This window comes from Convolutriloba macropyga, chromosome 1 (genome assembly GCF_964194025.1).
Source record: "Convolutriloba macropyga chromosome 1, txConMacr16.3, whole genome shotgun sequence".
NCBI classification, from domain to species: Eukaryota; Metazoa; Xenacoelomorpha; order Acoela; family Convolutidae; genus Convolutriloba; species Convolutriloba macropyga.
The window spans coordinates 28,830,816-28,854,636 of NC_134468.1; the positions used below are offsets into that span (position 1 = coordinate 28,830,816).

The 23,821-nt window shown below is 34.3% G+C and overlaps 2 protein-coding genes across 2 annotated transcripts; both read right to left on the bottom strand.

Annotated features, from left to right (window-relative positions):
• Positions 1 to 288: 288 nt before the first annotated feature.
• On the bottom strand, positions 289 to 21,206 carry LOC142348027 (uncharacterized). The gene is made up of 9 exons (XM_075399197.1): positions 20,906 to 21,206; positions 14,467 to 14,671; positions 13,778 to 13,889; positions 12,157 to 12,267; positions 11,765 to 11,879; positions 6,944 to 7,149; positions 2,808 to 2,990; positions 1,198 to 1,428; positions 289 to 493 (listed from the first exon to the last, which is right to left on the bottom strand). The coding sequence occupies exons 1-9, from the start codon at positions 21,000 to 21,002 to the stop codon at positions 437 to 439; spliced, it is 1,317 nt and encodes a 438-aa protein (XP_075255312.1). The 5' UTR covers positions 21,003 to 21,206; the 3' UTR covers positions 289 to 436.
• A 383-nt stretch (positions 21,207 to 21,589) lies between these two features.
• Positions 21,590 to 23,507, bottom strand: LOC142348037 (E3 ubiquitin-protein ligase synoviolin A-like). Its single transcript, XM_075399207.1, has one exon. It carries the CDS (start codon positions 23,475 to 23,477, stop codon positions 21,822 to 21,824), a length of 1,656 nt encoding a protein of 551 aa, XP_075255322.1. The 5' UTR covers positions 23,478 to 23,507; the 3' UTR covers positions 21,590 to 21,821.
• Positions 23,508 to 23,821: the final 314 nt, after the last annotated feature.

Here is a 23,821-nt window from a genome sequence, read left to right on the forward strand (position 1 = left end):
ATTCTGCTGAAAGCTAACTAATAATCCAATTCCAACCTTTAAAAGAGCAATAACGGAGTTGCTCATGTGCACTGAAAACGCACTCAAATGTGGAGCAAAAACTGTAACAAACCACTCAGCTCTTTGATGTTTAAATTTATGATAAACTCATTTCTTCTCAACCCTTAAGATCGCAAACTCAATGAGCTTATCTATGTTGGTGAATTACGAAGTTCATCATGGAAGCTGTCAATGCAAATCTCAACAGCTTGTTTTGAATCAGATTCGATCTCTTCGGTAAAAACAATATCATGGCACAATTTCTACGTACTATTAATTCAAAATAATAACGAACCGTCTTCAAAAATAAGTCTATAGCCTAAAATTAAATCAAAATATTTATTTGTTGTGAAAACAAGAAATGCTGAAAAGGCGTATCCCTGGCACTGAGTTCTGATCACAAAATTGTGCAGCACTTGAACAGTCCCTTGCTTCTTCTTCTTCTGCTTTCTCCCTGAAGCAATCACAGAGCTATAAATTATCTTGTTCTACGCAGCCAGGGTGTTCTCTTTTAGCAGTAAGTTTGCTATATGATTATAGCTATATGATTACGTGGTCAGAGTGAAGACAGTTATATAGATTTCCTAAAAACACTGAATTTCCATTTTAGTATAGTTAGACAATATATTAGCCTCAGAAGTATTTTTATTCAGAAGTATTTTTATTCAGAAGTAACTCCTTTGCATGCAGAGCAGCTCTGTATTGAAGTATAGTCGGTAGCATGAAATTGAAACGCTAGCGAACCTTTCAAAGGTCAAAGTTCAAATTTAGAAGATGCGGGTATCGGAACATTGAAGATCATATGCATGCCTAGAATTTTTCGAACGTTCGCTTGCGTTTCAACTTTATGAAACTCGCTATACATTTTTTTCACTGTTTCAAACAGATATACAAAAGAGGTTTTACTACCCAGGATGAAGTCTGCGACGCAAGACAGGTATTAGCGAGACCGACTTGGGCCGCGGACAGGGGGCAGGAGGGGAGGGGGGGGGGGTCCGGTGCGATCGAACTCAATTGTCTGGAAAAATTTGGGTCGAGCCTTCCGTCTAGCCAATGGCAATTTTGGTCTGTTCGGTCTGGCCAATACCCACATTTCGGTCTCCATGTTTCTCCGGGTTAAAATCTTAGGCCAGCTCCCTTAAGTTCTCAGAGACCTACAGGCAGGAGTAAATTCTGTTGTGATGATGAGGCTGGATCCTGAGGTACTCCATTGTTTCTGCTGATGATTCCCTCTGTCTCCTCGAATATGATGTCTGCTTCTATCACAAATGAGGAGTTGAGGTGGTGCAGTGCATTCCTCTGTCTACTCAGACCCTCTTCTATCTCTTTCACAAGTGGGTCACTATTCGGAATCTGTCGTGCCTCCCTCAGAGACAACAGCTCCAATCTCTAAACAGCCCAAATCTAAAAAATTACAATTGCCTCAACCTCTGCAACAACAAAAGTTCCAAACTTTTGTAAAAGACTGTTGATTATTTTCAGGATTTGCAACATCGTGAAAAAAGCTTGTAGGATTTTGAATCTATTTGTAATATTCTGGCAAAATTTGAATGAACTGGTTGCTATAGGATACTACACACGGAATGATTTAAAACGGGCTGCCAAAAATGTGTGTTCTGAAATGACTTTCCCAACTTCTGATTTAAACTTTTTGTTTAAAAGCTGTTGTTAAAGTATTTTTGATTCCCGCTAAAGGGAATAGTAAACAGTTTCCCTCCGAATTAAAGAACTGTTACGGAAACTTTCAGCACAAATCCCAAAAAAGACCATTTTTTTCTGTTCCTTACCTCAGATACAATAAAAACCGCTCATTTTAAATTTTTATCTATGAAAATAATTAAATTTAATGAGTTTTTTAAAAAAAACTGCAAAAAACGTTTGTGTATTAATTATATTGGCAAGCTGTGGTAGCCTTGAGCAAGAACCGGCTGCAATAACTAATAAGATATCAAAAATCGGTCAAAATAATTTTTTAAACCGGTTCTTTGCTTGTATCTCCTGTAACATTGCTGTGACTCCCAAATTTGTTTTTCGCTCCAATTCCAGGATTTTTTCCTCGAATACTTTTGAAATGACGAAAAGATTGGTCCTCGGTGGACGGGGTTCGAGATAATTGAAAAAATATTAACTGGAAACGCATTGAGGGAAATTTCAAAAATTCGGGAAGAATTTGGTGACTTTTACTACTTCCTTTTTTACCACTAGTCTATGGCTCGACCAAACAAAACATTACGATCCTTGCATTAGAATTCCTGTTTTTGCGAATTTAAAATGTTTTTAAAGAATTCGAAAAAAAAAGAAAAAACTGAATCGAAAAGGTAAATCCAATTCATCTTTGTGGGGCTAAATTTGCAAAATTTGTAAGTTTTCTGTTTTTTTTGCTAAACCATTTGAGTGACCTAATATGATTTTGCACCAATAAACGAGGCTTCACAATGTCCTTCCATTGAGGAGAAAATGATTGACTTCTAATTGATTTGGTGGAAAATTGCAAAACGGCGGCAAAATGGGGGACTTTCACAACCTTCATGTTTTTTCTATTCTACTTACTTATTGCAGACAACAAAAAATGGGTTCTTCTAGTTTTAAAAATGAACAAACGTGGAAATAATCTTGATGACCATGAAGGAAACCACCATCATTTTTGGCAGGCAAAATATTTCGGAGCTGTCGTGTTTAGGCACTAGCTGTCTCTATAGAAGCTGTCTTTATAGAATGAACATATTGCCCCATTATGAAAATGCGTACTACTTAAGCATACTACTTACATCAAGTTTGAACTGGATAATTTGTGCCTGTTGTACGAGGTGATCCAGTGTCTGTAACTCACTCATGGCCCTGGGTACTTCTTCATCCTGTCCAGGTGCGCTGGATGTGGTGGATGCCTCCAGGTCCCAATCCTCCACTGGAATCACTATCGAATTCTTGTTCTTAGAGAATTCTCTGTAACCCTTAAAGGTTTCCAAAAAAGTTTAACATCAGTTGTCTGTCTGTCTGAGAAGGTAGAAAACATTTTATACATCACCTTAGAGCCTCAAATTTAAGTTGATATCGGAAATTATTGAAATTGTCTGGTTTTTTACCACAACAATGACACGGCAAGACCCTATTCTCTTCTTTATTAATGTTCTCCTTGCCTTTTCAAAAATGAGGGATTTAATTAAGGACAATATAAATGATTTAAAATCAATGTACGAATAATGTTTAAACTAATGTTTGATGTTTAAAACATTCTGGTTTTTGACAACATAAATGGCAAGTCACAACAATTTTCTCATTTTCATTTTAAATGGTAACAAATAAGACTATTAGAAAAATATCTAGAAAAGCAGATCCTGTATTATTAACAATTCACTTCAATTCTGGCTTGTGTATATTTTTTAAATGAGAACAGAACGCTGTAAAATACAAATGTAGCATATCTTTGAACTATATTTCACCCTATAGTTAAAACAAGCAGGCACGGTAATTTGCGATCGCACATAAAGTTTCGACCCCGCTCATCCACAATTTTGGCATAATTGTCTACCAAATGAGGAACAGGTAGAAAAACCCAAAGAGAATCCAGAAAAACCCAAAAAAAGACCCAAAAAAACTAAGTATTTTCTTAAAGAAAATAGTGTATGAACGAAAAGATTGCCTCCAAGGCAAATAACGCAGTGTAGTAAAAAATGATGCACTAGAATGACGAGACATGCCAATATTAAGAAAGCGAGTTAAGACGAGAACAAAAACAGTAAAGTTAAAAAATTCGCTTTTTTAAAACTATTAACATCAAAGTAATGAAAACCATTAGAAATCAAGTAAAATATCCCAAAAGTTTACAAATACCAAAGTTCCTATCGAAGGGCGTTAAGAACTGTTCTTATTCAATTTTCTCTACTGCTAAAAACAACAAAAAGACGACAAACAAAATTTCAAAATAAAACTTGCAAGAAAACGCTGTCGAAGCCGTAAAGCTATATTTTGGCCCTCAAAACATGTTAGATTGCACGTTCTTCAAAACACTGATAATGTATAATTGGCCTTAAATAAATGAAAATAGGTAACACGTAGACAAAAGAGAAAAGGTCAAAAGTAAGTAATACTATTGCTTTTTTTCGAATCAAAATTACCTCCAATGTCATGAAAGCCATTAATTACAAAAAGAAATAAATCAATAGGTTCGTTTTTCGTCCAAAAGAAGCATTTGAGGCCTGCAATTATCCAGAATATGTCTTGCGTCTACAAAAAAACGTCAAATATGACAAAAAATCATCTTAATTTACTTTTTTGTGAAAAACTGTTGTCGAAGCCAGTAAGTTCATAAGGGATTCTTTAAAAATATTAGATTTTGTGACACAAATCCCCTTTGACAACTTCCCTTGACACCAATTATTTCATATTTGACCTGTAATTAACAAGACTAGGAGACAGACAGACAATAAACGGAACAAAATTGGGAAGTTGAAGGGTTTTTTTTTTCATTTTGGAAAACAATTGTTTTCAAAGTCATGAAAGCCATCAGCTATCAGCTGTCTACTAATATCGGAATATCGGCTCATCTTTTCTTCCTTGAAAGCCTATGAAACCTTTCAATATACAGAAAATTTCACAAGGCTAAAACAACTTGTAAGCCATCAAAATATCGGCCCATCCATTTTTCCTTTAAAAGCCAATGAAACCGGGCCATTGTTCTCGAAATTTCAACGACTAAAAAGACAAAGTAAAAACGACAGTTAAAGACAGAATTTAAAAAATGCAATTAAATTCTTCGGGAAAGTAGTGTCAAAGCCGTAAAAACCATAACCTATATCTTAAAGGATTTTATTAATGTGACATAATTGAATTCCATTAATGTGACATACGAATTGTCAATAACGTGATATTGTGACAAATCTAGAAAACATGAAAAATGTGCAAATACTTAAACACAAAAAATATGAAATCTAGTAGTATCAAAGCCAAACAACCAAAACTTATGGCATAAAAACGCAATAAAGATTGAATATGAACTCATTAGAAAAAAAGGCATACTTTCAATGCTGACTTTAAGCTACAAGATGACCAAAAGAAAGAATGGTGGCAAATATCAATAAGCCATTTTCTATTTAAAAACAAAAATTTTTTAAAACTGAAAACGATTATAAGTTTTCAGGCAATAAACTAGATAATTCAGTTTGGGGCTAATTAGGAAGCCAATCGGACCTATCACTAGTGACAAAAAGACAATTAAAAGAAAATTGCCCAAATATTATTTTTTATTTTGGGAAACAATTGTTTTGAAGTCCTGAAAGCCATCAGCTATCTACTAATATCAGAATGTTGGCTGATTTATTTTTTTTATGAAATGTCAACAAAACATGTCATTATACAGGTAGTTTCATAGGACTAATACCACAAAGTAAAAATGAAAATTTAAGACAAAATTAAAAATCTCAATTAAATTCAAGAGAGAAGTGTCGAAGCCGCTAAAAACATTATCTATAACCTTCAGGATTTAATTGTGCTTTAATTTGGAGGCCAATAATCTCTTATGAGAACTGTCAATAATGTGATAATGTGACAGAACTAAAAAACGTGAAAACCTGGCAAATAACTGAAAAAAAATCTGAAACCTAGTAGTATCAAAGCCAGAAAATAAGAACTTAAGTTTTAAAACCGCAAAAGATATATTTGAAATCAGTAGGAAGTAGAAGCATTCTTTCTTTGCTGACACTAAGCTACAGGTTGACCAAATTAAGAAAAAAATAGAGGAAAGTTCATTAAGCCATTATGTTTTTGAAAACCAGTTATTTTTAAAAGTCAAAACTACCATAAGCATACAATTACAAAACTACATGCCTTAGCTTGGAGCTAATGAGGAAGGCAATTGCACCTATAACTCCTGAGCTTTGATTTGATATGTTCTGTTCTTTTACTAATGGAAAAACAACCTTTTTTTTCAAAAAAGAGGACCGACTGATTACAATCGGAATACTTTTGGATTGTAACAGTCCATGTTTGGTCCGAAACTAGACCTGCTAATGCTCATCGTCCATTAAGAACAATTAATTTTTCGAATGTTATAAATATGGATAATTTGTTAATTAAAAACTCAAAAATAAATTCTCCGTTTTTGATAAACAACGAGTATACTTAGCAAAAAACGGCAAAGTCTTAATTATAGAGCACTCTCAGCAGAAGTTGAAGTATGAATAGCCCCCTTTTGAGTCTACAAAGACTGTATTAGTGCTTTCTGGCCATGTACTTCCGGCAAATTTAAGGAAAAAGAACTAAAGGTGCTTATTTGGTGCTGTTTTTGATGAAAAAGGCTGAATTTTGAAATATTTAGCCAAAATTTGTGACAAAAAAATCTTATCAAAATAATTAACAATACTTATTTGTCTTTGAAAATAAAATCAACAACACTATTCTTAAAAATTTAAACAAATATTAACAAAATTGACGAAAATTTAGGCAAATTTTCCGGAAAATGTGAATAAAAACAACGGCGTTCACTCTATTTTTTTCAAAAGTTTAAACCTCGATAACTCCTTGTAAAAAACGAAAATCAAAAAAAAATTTAGTTCCATATTCTACGCTGGGCAAGCTTTCTAATGATACCAGTCTCAACTCTCTACGAAGAATATATCGATCGGCCAAAATTGTCTGAACAAAAAAACCCATTTGAGTATATAGTTCCTCCCCCCTCAAGAGGGGTCGGAACAATTATGAGAAAGTCTTTTTTCATACAACCTACGTTTTTTTAATGTAATTACCCATCCACTTCTCAGTCAAACAATACAGTAATCAATTTTCTGTCTAGTACGGAAAAGCAGAGAGCAACAAGATCTATATCTCTGAATCACAACAATGCGTTAGCGAGATATATGAACAACAGTCATCTTTGTGTACAGTTTTGATTTAAAAGTAAAGTTGTTACCCGTTTTATAGACTGAATCTCCTGTTCACATGCATTGACTAGTTGCATGAGTTCGTTCAGCAGCTGGTGGTCCCCCTCCCCCTCTCCGTCTGGCGAGTAGGAGCGATGGTGTTGCTTCCTCTGTTGGTCCCACAGGTCATAGTAGCCGCACTCAGTCAGCCAGTTGCTTGTCTGGTCAAACACTGATGACGTCATTGAATACTGGCCTAAAAAAGAAACGAGAAGAATTTGAGTTTAAAGCATGTTAACAGCAGATTATCAGTCTTGGATCTTTTCCGTTTGTGACCCCCCCCGGCCCGGCTGCCATATTAGTGAGTGCATATTATTTGCTCCACCCCCCCCCCCCTCTCAGACGCATATTTTTACAAAAATGATTTACTATGTGGAACGTGCTCTGTAATTGTTGGGGGTTGGGGGAACCGCAAGCAAAAGATCCACTGTCTTATATCTACTATTTGAAAAACTGACGTGCAAGTTTTAAAATGCGAGATATCTGCATTGTCAGATTCTAGAATGCCATATTTTCCTAAATACAGTGCCAGATTTTAAAACTGCTTGAAATTCAAAACTCGCAAAGTGCGTGTTTCAAGCAAGGTTACGTGACTCTGCTAAAGTCACTGCAGTAATGGCTTGCAAAACGAAGTGGTTAGCAGTTTTCGATTAAAGCCAGATTTTCTTAGTGACATCATCAGAGTCACCTAACCTGTAAGACTGGTTTATCTTATAACTAACATTATAAACACCATATCAATCGAATTTTATAAAAAAAAATATCATTAAAAATTTGCCGTTTTCCGAACTCTTTATTCTCGTTGTTTTACTATCACCTCAAACAACTTTTTCTTTTGGTGAATAAAGTTTATTAAAGTTCTGATAATTAGATCATCATGATTCCTTCAAAAGTAGATAAGCATTTTTCGGCAATAGCAAACTTCTGCAGTGATATCACTAATTGAGATGGTTTGCGGGAAATACTCTTTAACGGCATTCTAAAATAGCAAAGGTGTTTTAATTGTACAATTGCACTCTAACCAAGCCATCGAAAATTCACTTGAAAGAAGTGGCTAGCCACTATGGTAAGAACAAAATTGTAATAGCTCTGGGTAGATTTTTAATTGTTCTGATCAATTTTCTTTCTTCTTTTATTAATACCTGATAATTGCTGTTTACAAACCGCAGGACTGTTCAATGGTTTTGAAAAACCTTTCATCGCTGAAAAGTAGATCAGACAAGGGGCAACTCGAGAAATGAACAAATAAATTGTTTAAGTTCTTGAATCCAAATCAAAGTAACAAAAACTGATATCAAAAGCTGTAGAATTTTTCAAGGTTTCTGGCCAGATCAATCGCAAGTCAAGACACTATTCTCATTTCCATTAATTATTCCCCTTAAAAAGTGGTTTTTAATTTAGGGCAAAGAAATTGAATCAAAATCATGTTTAAACTAATTGTTCTAACCAACTTTAGTGGGGGATGAACTATACACTCAAATGGGTTTTTGTTCAGTCATTTTTGGTCGATTGATATAATCATTGCAGAGAGTTGTGAGTGGTATCATTAGAAAGCCCTTCCAGCGTAAAATATGAAAATGACCAGAAATTTTTAATTTTCGCTTTTATTATGGAGTTATTAAAAATTAAAATTTTGTGAATAATAGAAGATATTACGTTGTTTTTATTCACATTTTCCGTGATTCTGACAAAATTTTCCTCAATTTTGCTAAAATATGTTAAATTTTTAATAAAGTGTTCTTGATCTTATCTTCAAAGATAGGTTAGGGATGCTGAATAGCTCCAACCGCGTTTTTTGGCTAGAATTTATTCTAAACTTTTCAAAAATCAGACTTTTTTCGTCACTGATGGGACCAAATAGTTTTTTTAGCCCGATTCATTAAATTTGTTGGATGTGACACTCAAAACTGAAGTCATATTCTTTGTTAGCTCAAAAATCAGCTAGTAGTACTCCCACTGGTTTAAAGAGTCTTCATGAAATACAATTTTGCCATTTTTTTGAAAAGATAAAATCAATAATTACACAAAATACATTATTTGTTTTTGATATAATCAAAAATTTTGCTTAAAAAATGATCTATTTCAATATCATTTGATCAATTGAGTGTTTTTTAGACGCGCATTATTACCAGGGCTGATCTTGATCTCAGCATGGATCTTTACGTCTAAAAAAATGTTAGACTTTAATAGGGCGCGGCTCTTTTTTTTAAAAAATATTTCCGCATTCATAGTTTTTCATATAAATTACTGAAAACATTTTCAAATCAGGGATCAGTTTTTGACAGATACTATTTACAAAACATGAGGCCCAACAGTCATATATTATGTTTTCAAAAATAAGCTCATGGTTTTTATGGCTCTGGCTAATTGTTTTTGTAAAACTTTATGGACTTATGTTATGCTTTAATTTGTTATACTTTTTGTAGTCCACTCATTTAGTCTCTCAATCAGAGACCCAATTGATTTTTTAGAGGGGTATAGGAAAACCTAGACAATTCATTTAGTTGTAATGTACCTCTCATGACTTTGAATTCATTTGTTTATAGAAAATGTCGTTGATTTTTTTATCTTTGCCACTATTTTAACTTCTTTCTCTCAATTTCGGGCGTAGTCTCAGTGAAAAACAGGGGCAATCCATTTGCTGTGAGGTGTAAATTAATGTCTGTAGCGGTCTTATATTTAACTAATGGTTTCGTGGTTTTGATTCAAAGAATTCTCAAAATTTTTCTTAATCCTGAGCAAAACTGCATATTTTAAAGGTTCATATTATTTCCTTGTCGAATTACCACCATATCGACAGTTGCAATTGAAAAAAGGCATAGTTTGAAAAATGCACTGCGTTGCAAACAACGTACCTGAACAGGTTAATTGTTTTTGTTGAGTAATCTAAGCGTTTGGCCTGAGAGTTCTCTTCTGAGAAATCGCTGCGAATTCGCTGAGAGTTCTCTAGCAATAAATATTCAGTAGATTTTTTAAAGTTTTTGCCTACGTTTGTCATTCTTTTTGTTGTTGACCGACAAAAACCTGACAATTATAGGTCTAAATTGCTTCCACAAGTCGTGTGATTGAGTTTTTCTTGAAGATTTCAATTCAGAGCTAACTATTTTAATGAGTAGCTAACGGTCTCCTTTTTGCATTCATTTTCGTAATTGTGCAACTCACCCTCATTATTTGGGTTTCTAATTTTTTTTGATAAATCAAGCATTACTTTCTCGGTAGGTTATAAGTTTTGACTGATGGCTTGGACCATTTACTTTCACAAAAATTTTCGGAGTTTCTTTAGGGCTAAGTTCTTATCTAGCTTATATTTATAGTGCCATAAACACTGTGGTCACGTCAAAATGTTTATGAAGTTTGGGCTTCTGCCTGTATTTGTGATTTTTTGTAGACTTGTGATTTAGTGTCATTATTGACAGGCACAATTGGCTTCCTGCGGTGTTGCAAATTAATTGATTTTATTAGTTGAAATTTTAAGTCGTTTATGTTAAAAATTTGATTAAAATTAAAATTTGACTAAAACTAAAAACTAAAACTTTCAAAGTAGGTCCCATTGGTTGTGAAATATTGCGCAATTGGACGTTTTTGATGCTCTTAGTGATAAATTTATGGTTTTAACGTTTCTTTCCCATTTTCGCGCAAAACTTGATTGAAATTTCTAGTTTTTCTGGTTTTTTGTAGTCGTATGACCTACAATGAAAAATGGCAGGTCTCAATTGCTTCCGATGGAGATATAATTTAACATTTTAGTGATTTCAGTTAACATCTAATGATATTAATCATTTTAAATTCAATTGTTTTCAAAAATGGAAACGTATTTTTGATCATTGCAACATGTTGCTCTTATTTTATTGAAGGGTTACACAGTCGCATTGAGGACAGGCCCTATATCTTTTCTCTGATGTGAGTTTGATTCTGTTATGATTTTTCAAATACAGATCAAAATTTGGTCGTAATTAATGTTTGGTGATTGATTTTCATTGCCTTTTCTAGTAGACCTGTTAACAACAAGTTTCATCGGCCCTCTAGCGTGGCATTTTTGTGTTCCATTGGTGGTTTATTGAATGATATGTATGTTTTTTGAAAGTTGTCTATCTTTTATTCATTTGGGAGCCAATTCATTCAATAATATGGCTGAGCGAGGTCAGAACGTTATGTGCGTACGCACATTATCGAGACCCCTTGTTGATGTTCTAAAATTATTTAAGATATCTGGTTTCGATCACATAAATGGCGAGTCAAGAAAATTTTCTCTTGTCCATATTTAAATTGTTCTTTTTGTTGGAGTTCGCAGAAAATAAAATTGCTACAAAAATTCATTTTTAACCAAATATATTCTCTAATCGCAAGATGTTTTGAGGTAAATCTCTAATAACATTATTAGATGCCAAGATAATTCCCAATCAAAGCCCAAATGACGTCAATCGTAAATTGTCATGCTTTGTGGCGTTTACTTGACCGTCACTATATAACACACTGATTTTTATATCTAGGCATTCTCGGTGCAAAAGATTTACATGAAACTCATCAGCCGGTATTTTTTTGTAAATATTAACTTTTCGAAAAACAAGATAGCGGTTAACTGTCTATATTCCTCGTGTCATAAAACCAGTAAGCGTCAGACTTGAGCAATCTGAACTAAGCAAATTTCAAATAAAACTCGACCGGTCAGAATTTTTTGAGGCAGTAAATTATTTGTAAAAAAAACATTCAATCGACGTATTCGTTCGACGTGTTGAACCGTGAAAGTTGGAAATTAAAAGCTAATAAAACCCAGAATCTATTTATGGATGAGGTGAATTAAGTTGGGCAACCTGCACTTGTGAGAGATGCTCGTCTGCTGTTGAGACCACCTGCCCCTCCTCCTGATCTGTTAGATTGAGTGGCGGGGTTGTTGTACACTTCTGACCACGTCTTGAACGTCTCATTCTGAATTAAAAGTACTTGAATCAATCTCAAGCAATGATCAGTACGTTAAGAATGTAAAAACTGCAACCAAGGCTATACTTGTATCTTTAACTGACAAAACTAACAAAAAAATTTCCTGTTGAGTTCATCTAACCTTGTATTAAAGATTTTTTAACACTATCTCAGCTCCTCTCTTATTAAAACCTACAAAATATAGATTTAATTTAAAATCAAACCAAAAATCAGAAGTGGATGATGTCATTCCAAAGTTAGTCTGTTTTTTGAATCTTTGACTTGCCATGATGTAGTTGAGCATAGACTGTAGAACGTGTGAAGTGGCTGCATCTGTTGTCAGATTCTTCAAAGTCCCGCTCATCAGCAGCCCATTGTAGTCCAGATTAGTCAGCAACTACACATAACATATCCAAGTGTGTTTAAAATAAAACTTTGCCACAATATTGGAAAGGTAACTCTCCAAAAAATCACTTAAACCTCCCCTGTTCAATGAAATTTTGTTCTGCCATTCCGAGAACTTCCACGACATAATTTTCAAACCAGTTTTCAAATCGAATTTTATGTCAAACCCACAATACCAAAATTTGGGCAGCCTTTAATAAAGTTTTAATTCAAAGTTTCGGACGCAATTTATTTATATCATTATAAACGTACTCAAAATTACAGCATAGAAGAAACAAGGTTAAAGAGAAGTCATGGGCAAAATATCCAAAAATCGTAGCTTTGCAACAGGAATGCCTCGGCGAACGAGGAAATTTGGATTAGAAAAATTGTTTCACAAAGTTGTAGCGCTTAATGATTCGACAACAATTGGAAACCAAGAGTAGGTGCACTCCAATTAATGCATCTTCTCATTGTTTCCTGTCAAAAAATTTATTTTGCAGCATAAAATATTCAAGGTATACATATTAATGACGGAAAATAGCTCTGACATGACCAATAAGAATTCCCGGATGAGAAAAATGTTCCCCTTGGTTTTCGCACTTACGGAAAGGAAAGATATCTGAAATATTTCAATCATTTAGATTATGATTACAAAAAATAGTTTGTTTGTTAAAAATTCACAACTGTTCTACTTGCCCATCATTGCTCAGTTTTCACACAAGTTCTTTGCATTCCATAATTTCGGAATTGCAGCAACCTTAATCTTCTAAATGTCTTCTATACTGATTCTTTAGTCAAGGCATCAATGCAGACAAAAACCATTAAGAACAATTGATCCGTTGTAGCAGCACTATCTCAAATAATTCTATCAGTTTATTGACAAGTAAATTAATCTAACGCAACGCTGACGTAAACGCAACGCTACAAAAAAGAAAAACAAATACTAATGATTCTGTGCTGCGTAGTTTTATTATCATTGGCGTTCAGAGTTATATTAGGAGAGCTTTAAGGAAACCCTTCGTGCACATAGCAGGTTCAAGCATTTAGTATTACGTCCTCCGATAATTTTCTTGCAAAAAAGCAAAAATTTCTTCCACATATAATTAACATGGAAACGTGTTCAGTCAAGAATTCTGAAAACTGCGATTTTGATTTGACCCGGCAATTTTTGTACGGGAATTTCTGATAGATTTGAAAAACTGGAGCTATTGATTAGTTTTTTCATCATTTTGCAGTCTCGAAGACAAGGTTTAGGCAAACTTTACAGTCCTCTCGCACGATGGATTAAGCTTCTTCTAATGTATTTCATCTGCTGAGATCGAGAGAGAAAGACTTTGCGGTTTTTCTCCAGAATCGCACCTGTGCTTTTACAGCTCTTAGCGCTTTGAGCTAATAATTAACAATCAAAAAGGTGGGATGGAATACAGGGAGGGATTACAAAAATAGAATTTTTTACCTCAAAATCAATTTGCGATGCAAGCATTATAAAATTAAGTGCAGAGAAAACTCATAACACAAACCTCTCTGAACAGGTTGGCAAAAGACTCCATGGTATTGAAAAGGACAGCCTTGGCTAATAGAGTCACTGCCACCTCATCACTCTCCGTCAACTGACAACAGACTTTGTAGGAACTAAGCAAAGATACCAACTCATCAAAGGAGACTTGGACCATGGGAGGAACCATGTTTATCTAATCAGACATATTGTTGTCATCCTCGTCAACTCAAGTCCTCGAAACAACATTCAAAAGGTTAATTTCAAAGACCTCGATAAAGTTTATCCAATGACAATTTACTTCAGGCAAAGGAATATGCAACTGCTAAAAGGTATGATCACCTAAAAATTATGTTAATGTACAACTGACACATGGTCGGATGTTCCCCATTCAAAAAAGTGCAAGAATATCAATTATATGCAGGACCATAGATTACTCGAGGGGGGAGGGGGAGGGAAGGGGGAGTTCCGATGTACCAGTAAAAGTATTAAGCTATTTGAAAAGAATGTGCAGTCAAAATTGCAACAGCACGTGTAACTTGGACGCTTTGTACGGCGTTCTCACCTTTCATAGTATGGTATATATATATATATATAATATATATATATATATATATATATATATATATGTATGTATGTATGTATATATATATATATATATATATATATATATATATATATATATATATATATATATCATAAAATTTCTCCTACCTGATTTCCTGCTGCCAGAACTCGACACCCTCTTCCAGAGCAGCTGTCCTGAGTACCTGTTGGGAAATGTCCTTCTGCATCTGTGCTTTGTTCACGTGATCTTCATCCCCTGTAGAGGAGGAGGTTGTGGTGGTTGTAGCCCCGTCGACATCCACATCTGACTTGTAGCCCAAATCTGAGTAACACTTGGGGTCAACACGCCAATCTTAAACAGATAAAAATCGGTAAAAATCAGGGCATTAATATCATTAAGAAAAATTAGCGGGCTACAGCACATATAAATAGACTATACTCCAATTAAAGCATGAACTTCTACGAAAAAGTTGTCGACATAAGATTAAGAGTTTACCAAATGTAACAGAGACTTGAAAATATTGTTTACTCTTTTTTAATTCGTTGAACTTCTTGATCAAACTGGATTTTCTTTACTTTTCCAAGTGGGATTCCTCTTTTATGTTGACTACTTCCATTCTCTTGAATTGAATCTTTTGCGTTTCTGTTAACACAATCGCACCCCAAATTGCTCAAGCTATGGCAAATCTGAAGTTATTAATTAAATGCGAGCTAAGTCTAACAGAATGCTTCACCCAGGTAGCGAAATAAATCAACCTTTATTGTGTGAATCATTTATCTTACTCATCTGGCTTCATTACACCGCATAGCCAGACCTGAATTGCATTTGGCCAATTTTGCTCGCGTGGAATTCCACAAAAATTGATTTTCCTACTTTAGTGAGATTGCGCTACGTTCAAAAATGGAATTCCGGTTATCAAATCCGGTAACTGAATTGCAAAATTGGTGTAAATAAATTCAACAACAATGAAATCTACAAAATATTTGACTAAATTTCACGGTTTTGTAGCTGACTAAAACAATTAATTGCAATCGGATTAAATCGTCGCAAACACGGATTGTTGAAGTTGAGCTAAAATTTTGAGAAGTGTCGTACCTATTTCAATATATATCCTAATTTCCCTATAAATATATATATATATATATATATATATATATATATATATATATATATATATATATATATGTATATATATATATATTTATATATATTTTCCATATATATATTTCCCATATATATATATATATATATATAATATATATATATATATATATATATATATATATTCTGATACACATTCAATCAAAATCTATATATATATATATATATATATATTTATATATATTTTCCATATATATATTTCCCATATATATATATATATATATATATATATATATATATCTATATCTATATATATATATATATATATATATATATATATATATATATATATATATATATATATTCTGATACACATTCAATCAAAATCGTGACAACTCGCTCATGCAGTCTATGCGTGGCAGGGAAAACTCCAAAACTGATATAGTGCAAACCGGCATGGTCTGAAAGAGCGTGCAGTTATAAAGATAGAGTAATCAAAAATTTGTTTAATGTTTAGAATAATTAAAGGCTACCCGGATAGGAGTCTCATAATCCTATGGATGGATCATTGAATGTCCCATTACCATTTACTTACCGTTATATAATTGCATTGATTTCAAAAAGTTCATAATTTATGATTTCTTCTGGATCATAGATTATTATTTATTATGGATTTACTGTGAATTTCGCTGAATCATAGCAACTAATATGATTTTACCATGAGTTCCTCTGATATAAGGAAACTTTTTATGATTTTATCATAAATTCCTCCGAATGATGACAACATCAGAACTGCTAGCCATTGCTTTTCGAAAGAGGAAAAAACATCATTTCTCTTATAGGAAGCACCGTATAAGAAAAAATTTTGAAGCAAAAAGTTTTTTTTCTCCTAAATAAGAACCAGAACAAAATATTTTGCGCAATTATGAGACACCCGAAGCAATTTCTTATTAAAGCTTTTTTAGGTTAAAACGAAGTGAATCCAGTAAAATTGTTTCAATTGTGTGAATCCAGTGAAATTGGTGATATTATTGAAGCTGCGTAAATTCAACGCTAAAAACCCAAAATTCTGACCAGTCAAGTTAGAAAAGGGTTCTGAAATATATCAAGTAGTCCCCCCTTACCTGTCTAATAGCATCTCAGTCTCAAAACATTCCATTCCAATTGTATATTGTCGATGCCGGTGAATTAATCAGTTCTCCGAATCCTTCAATTGCGTTTAGCAAAAATAATTTAGAGAAAAGTTCCAATTGGCAAGAGAAGTCCTCTCAACATGACAAGAACAATCAAGGAATAATTTTCAAATTTTCCAAATGTTCACATTTAGCAAAAAAAATCCGTAACTGCGAAAAAGAAGATCAATTTAGCTGGCAAATTTGATAAATGTGATATAACTTTATTGTACTGGAGATCTACGAATTCATCCCAAAAAGTCCAATTCTTTTTGTATTGCTGAACCTCAATACTTTAACAACAATTCCTAATGCTAAGGATCACTGCGACCAAAAAATTATTATATTATAGCAGCATAAAATTGTTGTTCGACGAATTTTAAAAAAATCCTAGAACTTAATGCCAACCCCGCTTGTTTTTGCTCAGACACTTTTTGACCTTTTTGTAGACGCTTAACATATTACCAGATTAACAAATGTGGTATCAGTCTAGAATTCTCTGCGTCTAGAACTTTGCTACAAAAAATTAAGAACCTCGCTTTTTTGAAGTATTTTTGAACAAACAAAAAACCACTTTTCTTCAAAACTTTTCTAAAATTAGCTGCTGTTATAATCAGGACGTATAAATAGAAATCTTGTTGAGTTAGTCTCAAAACCACAGTGATGTCATTTTTGCTAATAAAGTCGATGTCTAGAATTTAGAAACATTAATAAGTTGCATTTGAGGAAAAAACCTTAGACAATTTAGAATTTTTCAGGCAATTATCGTCAATTTGATCAAATATCAGATTAGTTAACTTATTTTCTGTTTGTTTTTCAAATGGTCTGGGATTGCAAAAGAGAAGCAGCACAAACCAGTTAAAATCTGTCTTCATTGATCACTTGATCCTAATTTTTTTTCTAGAAATATTACGCAAAATTTGAAATTATTTGAGATCGAAAACATAAGACCAAGAAAACTTATGTCTTACACATACAATAGCCAAGAAATCAAAATTGCAGGAAATAAACTTGGAGTACTGATTCTGTATCAAGTACTTCCTTTCGAAACCTTAAGATTTGAAAATACCTCATATACAAAATAACTCATAAACGCACTTTTTTTGAATTTTTTTACTTATCACGTCAATTTCTTCAAAATTATATTTATCTTCTTTTGAAAGCTGTTTTTGAAGCTCAACCAGTGAAAAATACAGTAATGTGAGTTGTCAAAAGCAGAGTTACCTACTCGTTCCCCCATTCTTAACCTCCTACTTTCGATCGAAATAGGACTCTACTTGAACGCCGTCTTTTTTAAGTATCAACTCAAACAATTCACAATCGCAAATCGAGACAAAATCAAACCTGAAGCCTAATTTTTGTAACATAAGAGAAATACAAATGAACGACTTGCCTCAATGAACGAGGCACAATGAACGAATAATAGCCAATGAGGGAGCAAACTGATTTTCGGGAGAATTTTCGTTCACTTGAGGTATTCGACCTTTGCTTTCATTTTTTCTCTTTTGAATTTCTGATTTTGACGCCAACTAGTTCAAAAGAAGCAACAGAAAGATCGATTCTCTTTTTATCTGAACCTTTGTTCTAATACTCAAGACTTTTGAATCCTTCATTAATAATATTACAATTGTTTTTTTTTATTTTCTGAATTTCGTCCCGATCTGCTCCTATCCATTTGACAGTCTCAACGTTGAAATATAAAAAATCTTTTCATTTTAATGATAACAAATTAAATCCTTTAACAAACCAATCGTTTCATATTTGCTACTCGTTTTAATTTGTGAACAAATAAGTGTCCACCTTTATTGGTAAAAAATTTGGTAATTTTTGAAGTTCTCGGATATTGCGTTTAAATTGGTATTTTTGTCTTACGACCCAATAAATTGGAGTTCTTCCGTTAATGCATATTATCTGTTAATGCATATTATTTGTTGTCATCTTTTTCTGTATAGCAGAAACATTTGCGTTTTTTCCAAACTCCGGTAGCTTTTTCATATTGTTTCTGTTCAGTTTAATTCAAAATTTGTTTCAAAGATAATTTGAGGTGCTGAAATTATAGGTGCTAAAACATAAATAACTTTCAAAATTTTTGATGTCAATTTTTGTTCAAAAACCTTTATGAAACTGTTTTGTTTTCCCTCATTTTTGGTCCACGTGGATTGTTGTTATTTATTGCAACAGCATTCAGTTTCTAATTTTCTAATCTATTTAGTTTGATAACCTTCTCAACATGTATTTTGGTACTCAATATGAAACGCGATAACTATAAGATAGGAAGTGTATTTTTTACGACTCTTTTGAAGCGGGAAATGAAACGCGTGATAAAATTTTGAATAATTTTGGTGCTGAACAAAAGTGAAGAGCGGAGCGAAAAAAAAGTGGTTTTTGTTTTTTTGTTCATACCGCTGTTTTTGAGAGAGCGAGAAATTGATGTGTGAAAAAATTTTCTCCAAGCGAGCGAAAATTTTTTGTCCACGTGCGGCTTTTGAAAGCAGTTTTTTTTGCAAATTTTGATGGCTATGAGGTTCGATTATGATGTTGTATTAGTTTTAGGCTTGTTTTGATAGGAATTGAAGGTTTCAAGTAGTTAATTTGATCTTAATGCTAATTTGGCGGTTTTTGATCAGTTTTGCTGATTTTTAGACGAAATTTAATGATTTTTGCCTGTTTTTCTCTTTTAATGCTTTAAGTGGGATTTGGATTTTGAATAGCAGCTGGTTACTTAAGGATTAATCAGATACCAATTGATTAAAGTTTTCTAGGTATAACCATTTTTGCTGAGGAAAATTGATAGAAAAATTGAGAAATTTTAAACCATTTTTTAAAATTGTTTTCTTTTTAAAACTTTAATATTTAAAATTTTTTTAATATTAGAGAAGTTTCATAGCCTATTATGACTTGCCCATTGTTTTTCGAGCTTTTGATTGCTCTAATTGCAAGGGAACTTTATTCGGCTTTATGTTTCCGTGTACTACTAAAAAACCATTAAGTTTTTCTAGTTTTTTTGTTCAATTTGTTTTTGAATGCCGTTCCTATTCTTCCTTAAATTTTTAATGGCATTTGAAGAGGTTCGGGGTTCACAATAGTTGTTCTAGTTAAGTATCGGCAATTTTCTCCTTCGAGTCGTTTCCGGAATTCTCCCGGCTGTTTTTATATTTTTTTTCTGAATCGTTTATGTTCAAGCGCTTGCTTAAGATAACGAACATCTCTTGTAAATATTTAATTCTGCTTCCCACGTTTGTGTTTTGCTAAATCCGCAGAACTGTATTTCAGGTATCGTTCCATTATGTTTGTCAGTTCCTCAAACTGATCTTTCCTTAAACTTACTTTCTTTTAACTATCTTCTCCACTTCCACAGACTAGTTTGTTTCCCTCACTCTAATAAAATGCATTTTAATATACTTTGATCAGAAGACAATGGGACAGCTGTACTCGCGGTCATGCTGTAAGTTTTAACCGCAATCCAAATAATTCAAAGAAAACAACTCAAAGCAATTTTTCAGTGTAAACTAAAACTGCATCTTAGAAAACTTGACCTCGAAGGTCTGCAGGGGGCTGCAAGGGGATTGCTTTGAAAAGTGCAGAGCAGGGCGCAACATCATCTGCTAATTCATTGTTCACAATCCATTTGTGTTTGTTTTATAGTTATCACGTTAAATCAGACTTCAGATTCGTTTCACCTAATTACTAACTTCTACAGCAGTTAGAAGGGGTACTATCTCATCTCCTTACCGTACGGTTTTAGAAACTTTTTATCAAGATTTCAAAGACCTTAATATTCAAAACTTTTGTCGCTGACTTTATCTAACTTTACGCAAACTACAGCCAGGTAGCACCCACAATTGGAGCCAGCCGCTTAGATTTTAATTGAGAGCGGCTCCAATCGCTTTAATCAAGTTTAGTGGAAAGATATCACTCTGAAAACAGTCAAATAATTCATAGAAAAAATTCATTGTCAAATAATTCATACAAGTAATTCACTAAAAAATAGATTTCGGCAAAATAATTTAACTGAAAGAATTCTATTTGATGCTTAATTCGAAGTATATAGTCCACTTTATGAAAACGTAATTCCAAATTTCCTATTTTCAATGTTACAGCTAATGTTCTAATTTTTCTGCCCCATCAGCGTGTTTAGGGCAACCTGAAATTCAGAGTAACTCAAGCAATTAATAGGTTTGCTGAACTTAAAATTTTGCACCTACATGACATTAAACTAACATTAAAATTAGACAACCACAGCGAGCAACCACCGCACAGCAAGTTGAACTATTTAAAGATACCAAGATCACCTGGATTGGTTTGAGCCTACCTGTGTAAATCTCAGCTCCCACGTCTTCATCTGAAAGTGAGGTGATGTCGAATATTGTGAGATAGAAGCCACAATTTTCAAGGGTCAAATACGTCATCGCACTGCTCAGTGATAATCCTTATTCTCGTACAAATTAAGCCACGACAAAACAGCGAAGTTTCTAAAATCTACTTTGAGGTGAGATTGTGCCACCTGTTATTACTATTCTACAATTCTGAACAAATTTTGAGTAGCGGTTAAATATGATTTGAAGAGTCTTTATATACACAAACCTTTAGCCACTGCTAAACAACGCAAGTTTAATGTTGGTATTTGAGCCAAGGTTCGATTAACGTACAAACTACAAGCTAGCTTGTTTCGAATAGAGCGAAATTTGAGCTTCGTTCTGTGTAAATAACAATGTGTCGTTCTCAGAAGCTATTACCTGTGCCAAATGCAGAAGAACTACAAACTGAGATCAGACAGCATAAGTTTGCTTGACCACTGCTCTGTTTAATTTTAAACACTTCACCTCAATTCGCAAACTATTGCAGCCTAATCAATCAACCTAATGAATAGATTGGTTCACAAATGTATTTCACCCCAACCTTAGGGCTATGATCTCCTACATTTACTCAAGTTCTCAGACAATGATTATCGCCACTCAGCTATTGCAAGAACTTAGAATTTTGTTAAGACAAAAAATTTTCAGACATAAAATGTAAATTTGATCATACTATAGGTATAAGATAATTTCAATATATACACTACCATAATTAGAGCACTATTTAAGAATGCATCAAACCAGAACACTTAATGAGTTTTGCCGAAAAAAAATAAGATTAAATCCAACTCCAAGCTTAAGTCCTATACTCGTTACAACATCCGCATCTTGGTTTCTCCAGTTTTCCTAACCACCTAATAAACAGCCCATGCCTCAGGCATTTTGGTTTCCAGTGGAATTCTCAGATCTCGTTGCATCTCCTGAAGCCGAGGTTCCGACTGTTTCGACCACCGTTTTGGACGAGCTGGAACCCGATTGGTTTTCTGAAACCGCCGCCGCGCTCGTTTTTCTTTTCACAGCGCCTCCAGAAGATGATGTTGAATCCCTCTTGGCCTCGGAAACCGGTGCCTGTGGAGGCTCCAGGCGAGCGACTATTGCAGAGTATTGATTCATTTGAGTAACAGCTGCATCCAGCAAAACTTGTATTTGGGACAGACACTCAATTCTAGCCTGCACGTTTTGTCTCTGGTTTCCCTCCATTTGATTGAGTTCTTCCAAAGTCATTCCTTGCGTTATTGCGGAGAGATCTGGCAAGGGAGTGAAAGCTGGTGGTGCAATGAACGTGCCAAATCCGGATGGGAACGGAACTCTTGAATTTGCCGTAGGCGTTCCTTGGTCTGTCAAATTTACTGAAGATCCAGTTCTTGTTCCAGATGCTTCAGGTACGTTAGGTGCCGCAGCTCCTGATCCTCTTCTGTTGTTCACATTCACTCTTCGCAAATTGATGTTCAAATTGTTTGCTGCGCGTAAATTTATAACTACATTCTCATGACGTAAGATATCAACTCTGCACGTAGGACAAGTTTGCTGACGTTGAAACCAGGATCTCAAGCAATGCGTGTGAAACACGTGACCACAAGGCAACTTCTTCAGATTAGTTGTCATTTCCTCTCGACAAACCGCACACAGATTATCCGTCAAATCTTCAGCAGTTGCGTCTCTGAACATAGTATTTAGATATCTGATTGCACGACGCGACATAATGACGTCGTAGCATGCCTTTCTGAATGCTTTCAAAGAGAGATACATCGGTCGAATTGCAAACAGCGGGAAAGTATGTATAACGACCATGATAAACAAAAACACGGAATAGATTACAACTTTGATTCCGTTAGCAACCAACTCCATGTAGAGGAACAAAGCTGCTTTGTTCTCCAAGCTGCTTTGTGTTCCCATATCGATAACGTGTACAATATACTTCATCGCTATCATCCAAGTGCTCACGAGGAGAATTGAGTACTCAAATCCGAATACTAACTGAGCACTAGCACCTCTTGAAACCGTCACAGTATAAGCCATACGGATGAAGAAGACGTCGAAAAGGGAGAGAATCGTGATCAGAGACACAACTCTGACATGAAACTTCCAGTTGATACTCAGACTCCTTTCCATCAGGTCTATTCTATCTTCCAGCAGCCAGTGAAAGCATTTAGCCATCAATAGAACCGTAAACATGGCCACGAAACGGGATGAAAAGTCATCCCGAAACACCGTAAACGCCAGACATGTCTCCGTCAACACATACCACCCCTTTTCAATCAAGTGTTCTACTTCCGTTTCACGTAGGGTGCCAAAAAATAAGTAACACAGAATTTTGGCAGCCAATAGAGCCAAAACAAAGGCTTGCACGTGAATAACCGCAATGCTGATAGTTGACTTAGAAAGATACACAACAGATGGGTAGAATTGTTGCTTCTGGACAAACGCATTCCATACTACCACACCAGAACAAGCAAATGTAGTTAGCAGCACAACCCAGTATCGTGCGACTGGTCGTAAAGAGGAGGCAACTCCTCGCAGATTTATCATTCTGCAGGCGGGATTAGGAAGGCTCCACAACTATCTGAAAAGGAAAAACTTTTTCAAAGATTTCGGAAAAATTTTAATAATAGCAAGACACTAAAAACCTGCTGCACAAGCCAGCACAGAGAATACCACATTCTGCTTCGAAAAAAAAACTATATTTTCCTACAAATTATAGTGGTTGCGAATTTTCTATAAAAAGTTTGCGGGCAAAATTAAATACAATTCAAAAATCTTTTTCCAAGGGCCACGAAATGAAGTGGCACATATCACTTCTTGGCGACATGATGGCGTGTTTTACAAACCAACAATTGTGGCTTGTATCGGTGCGCAGTATTAAACAAACGAAA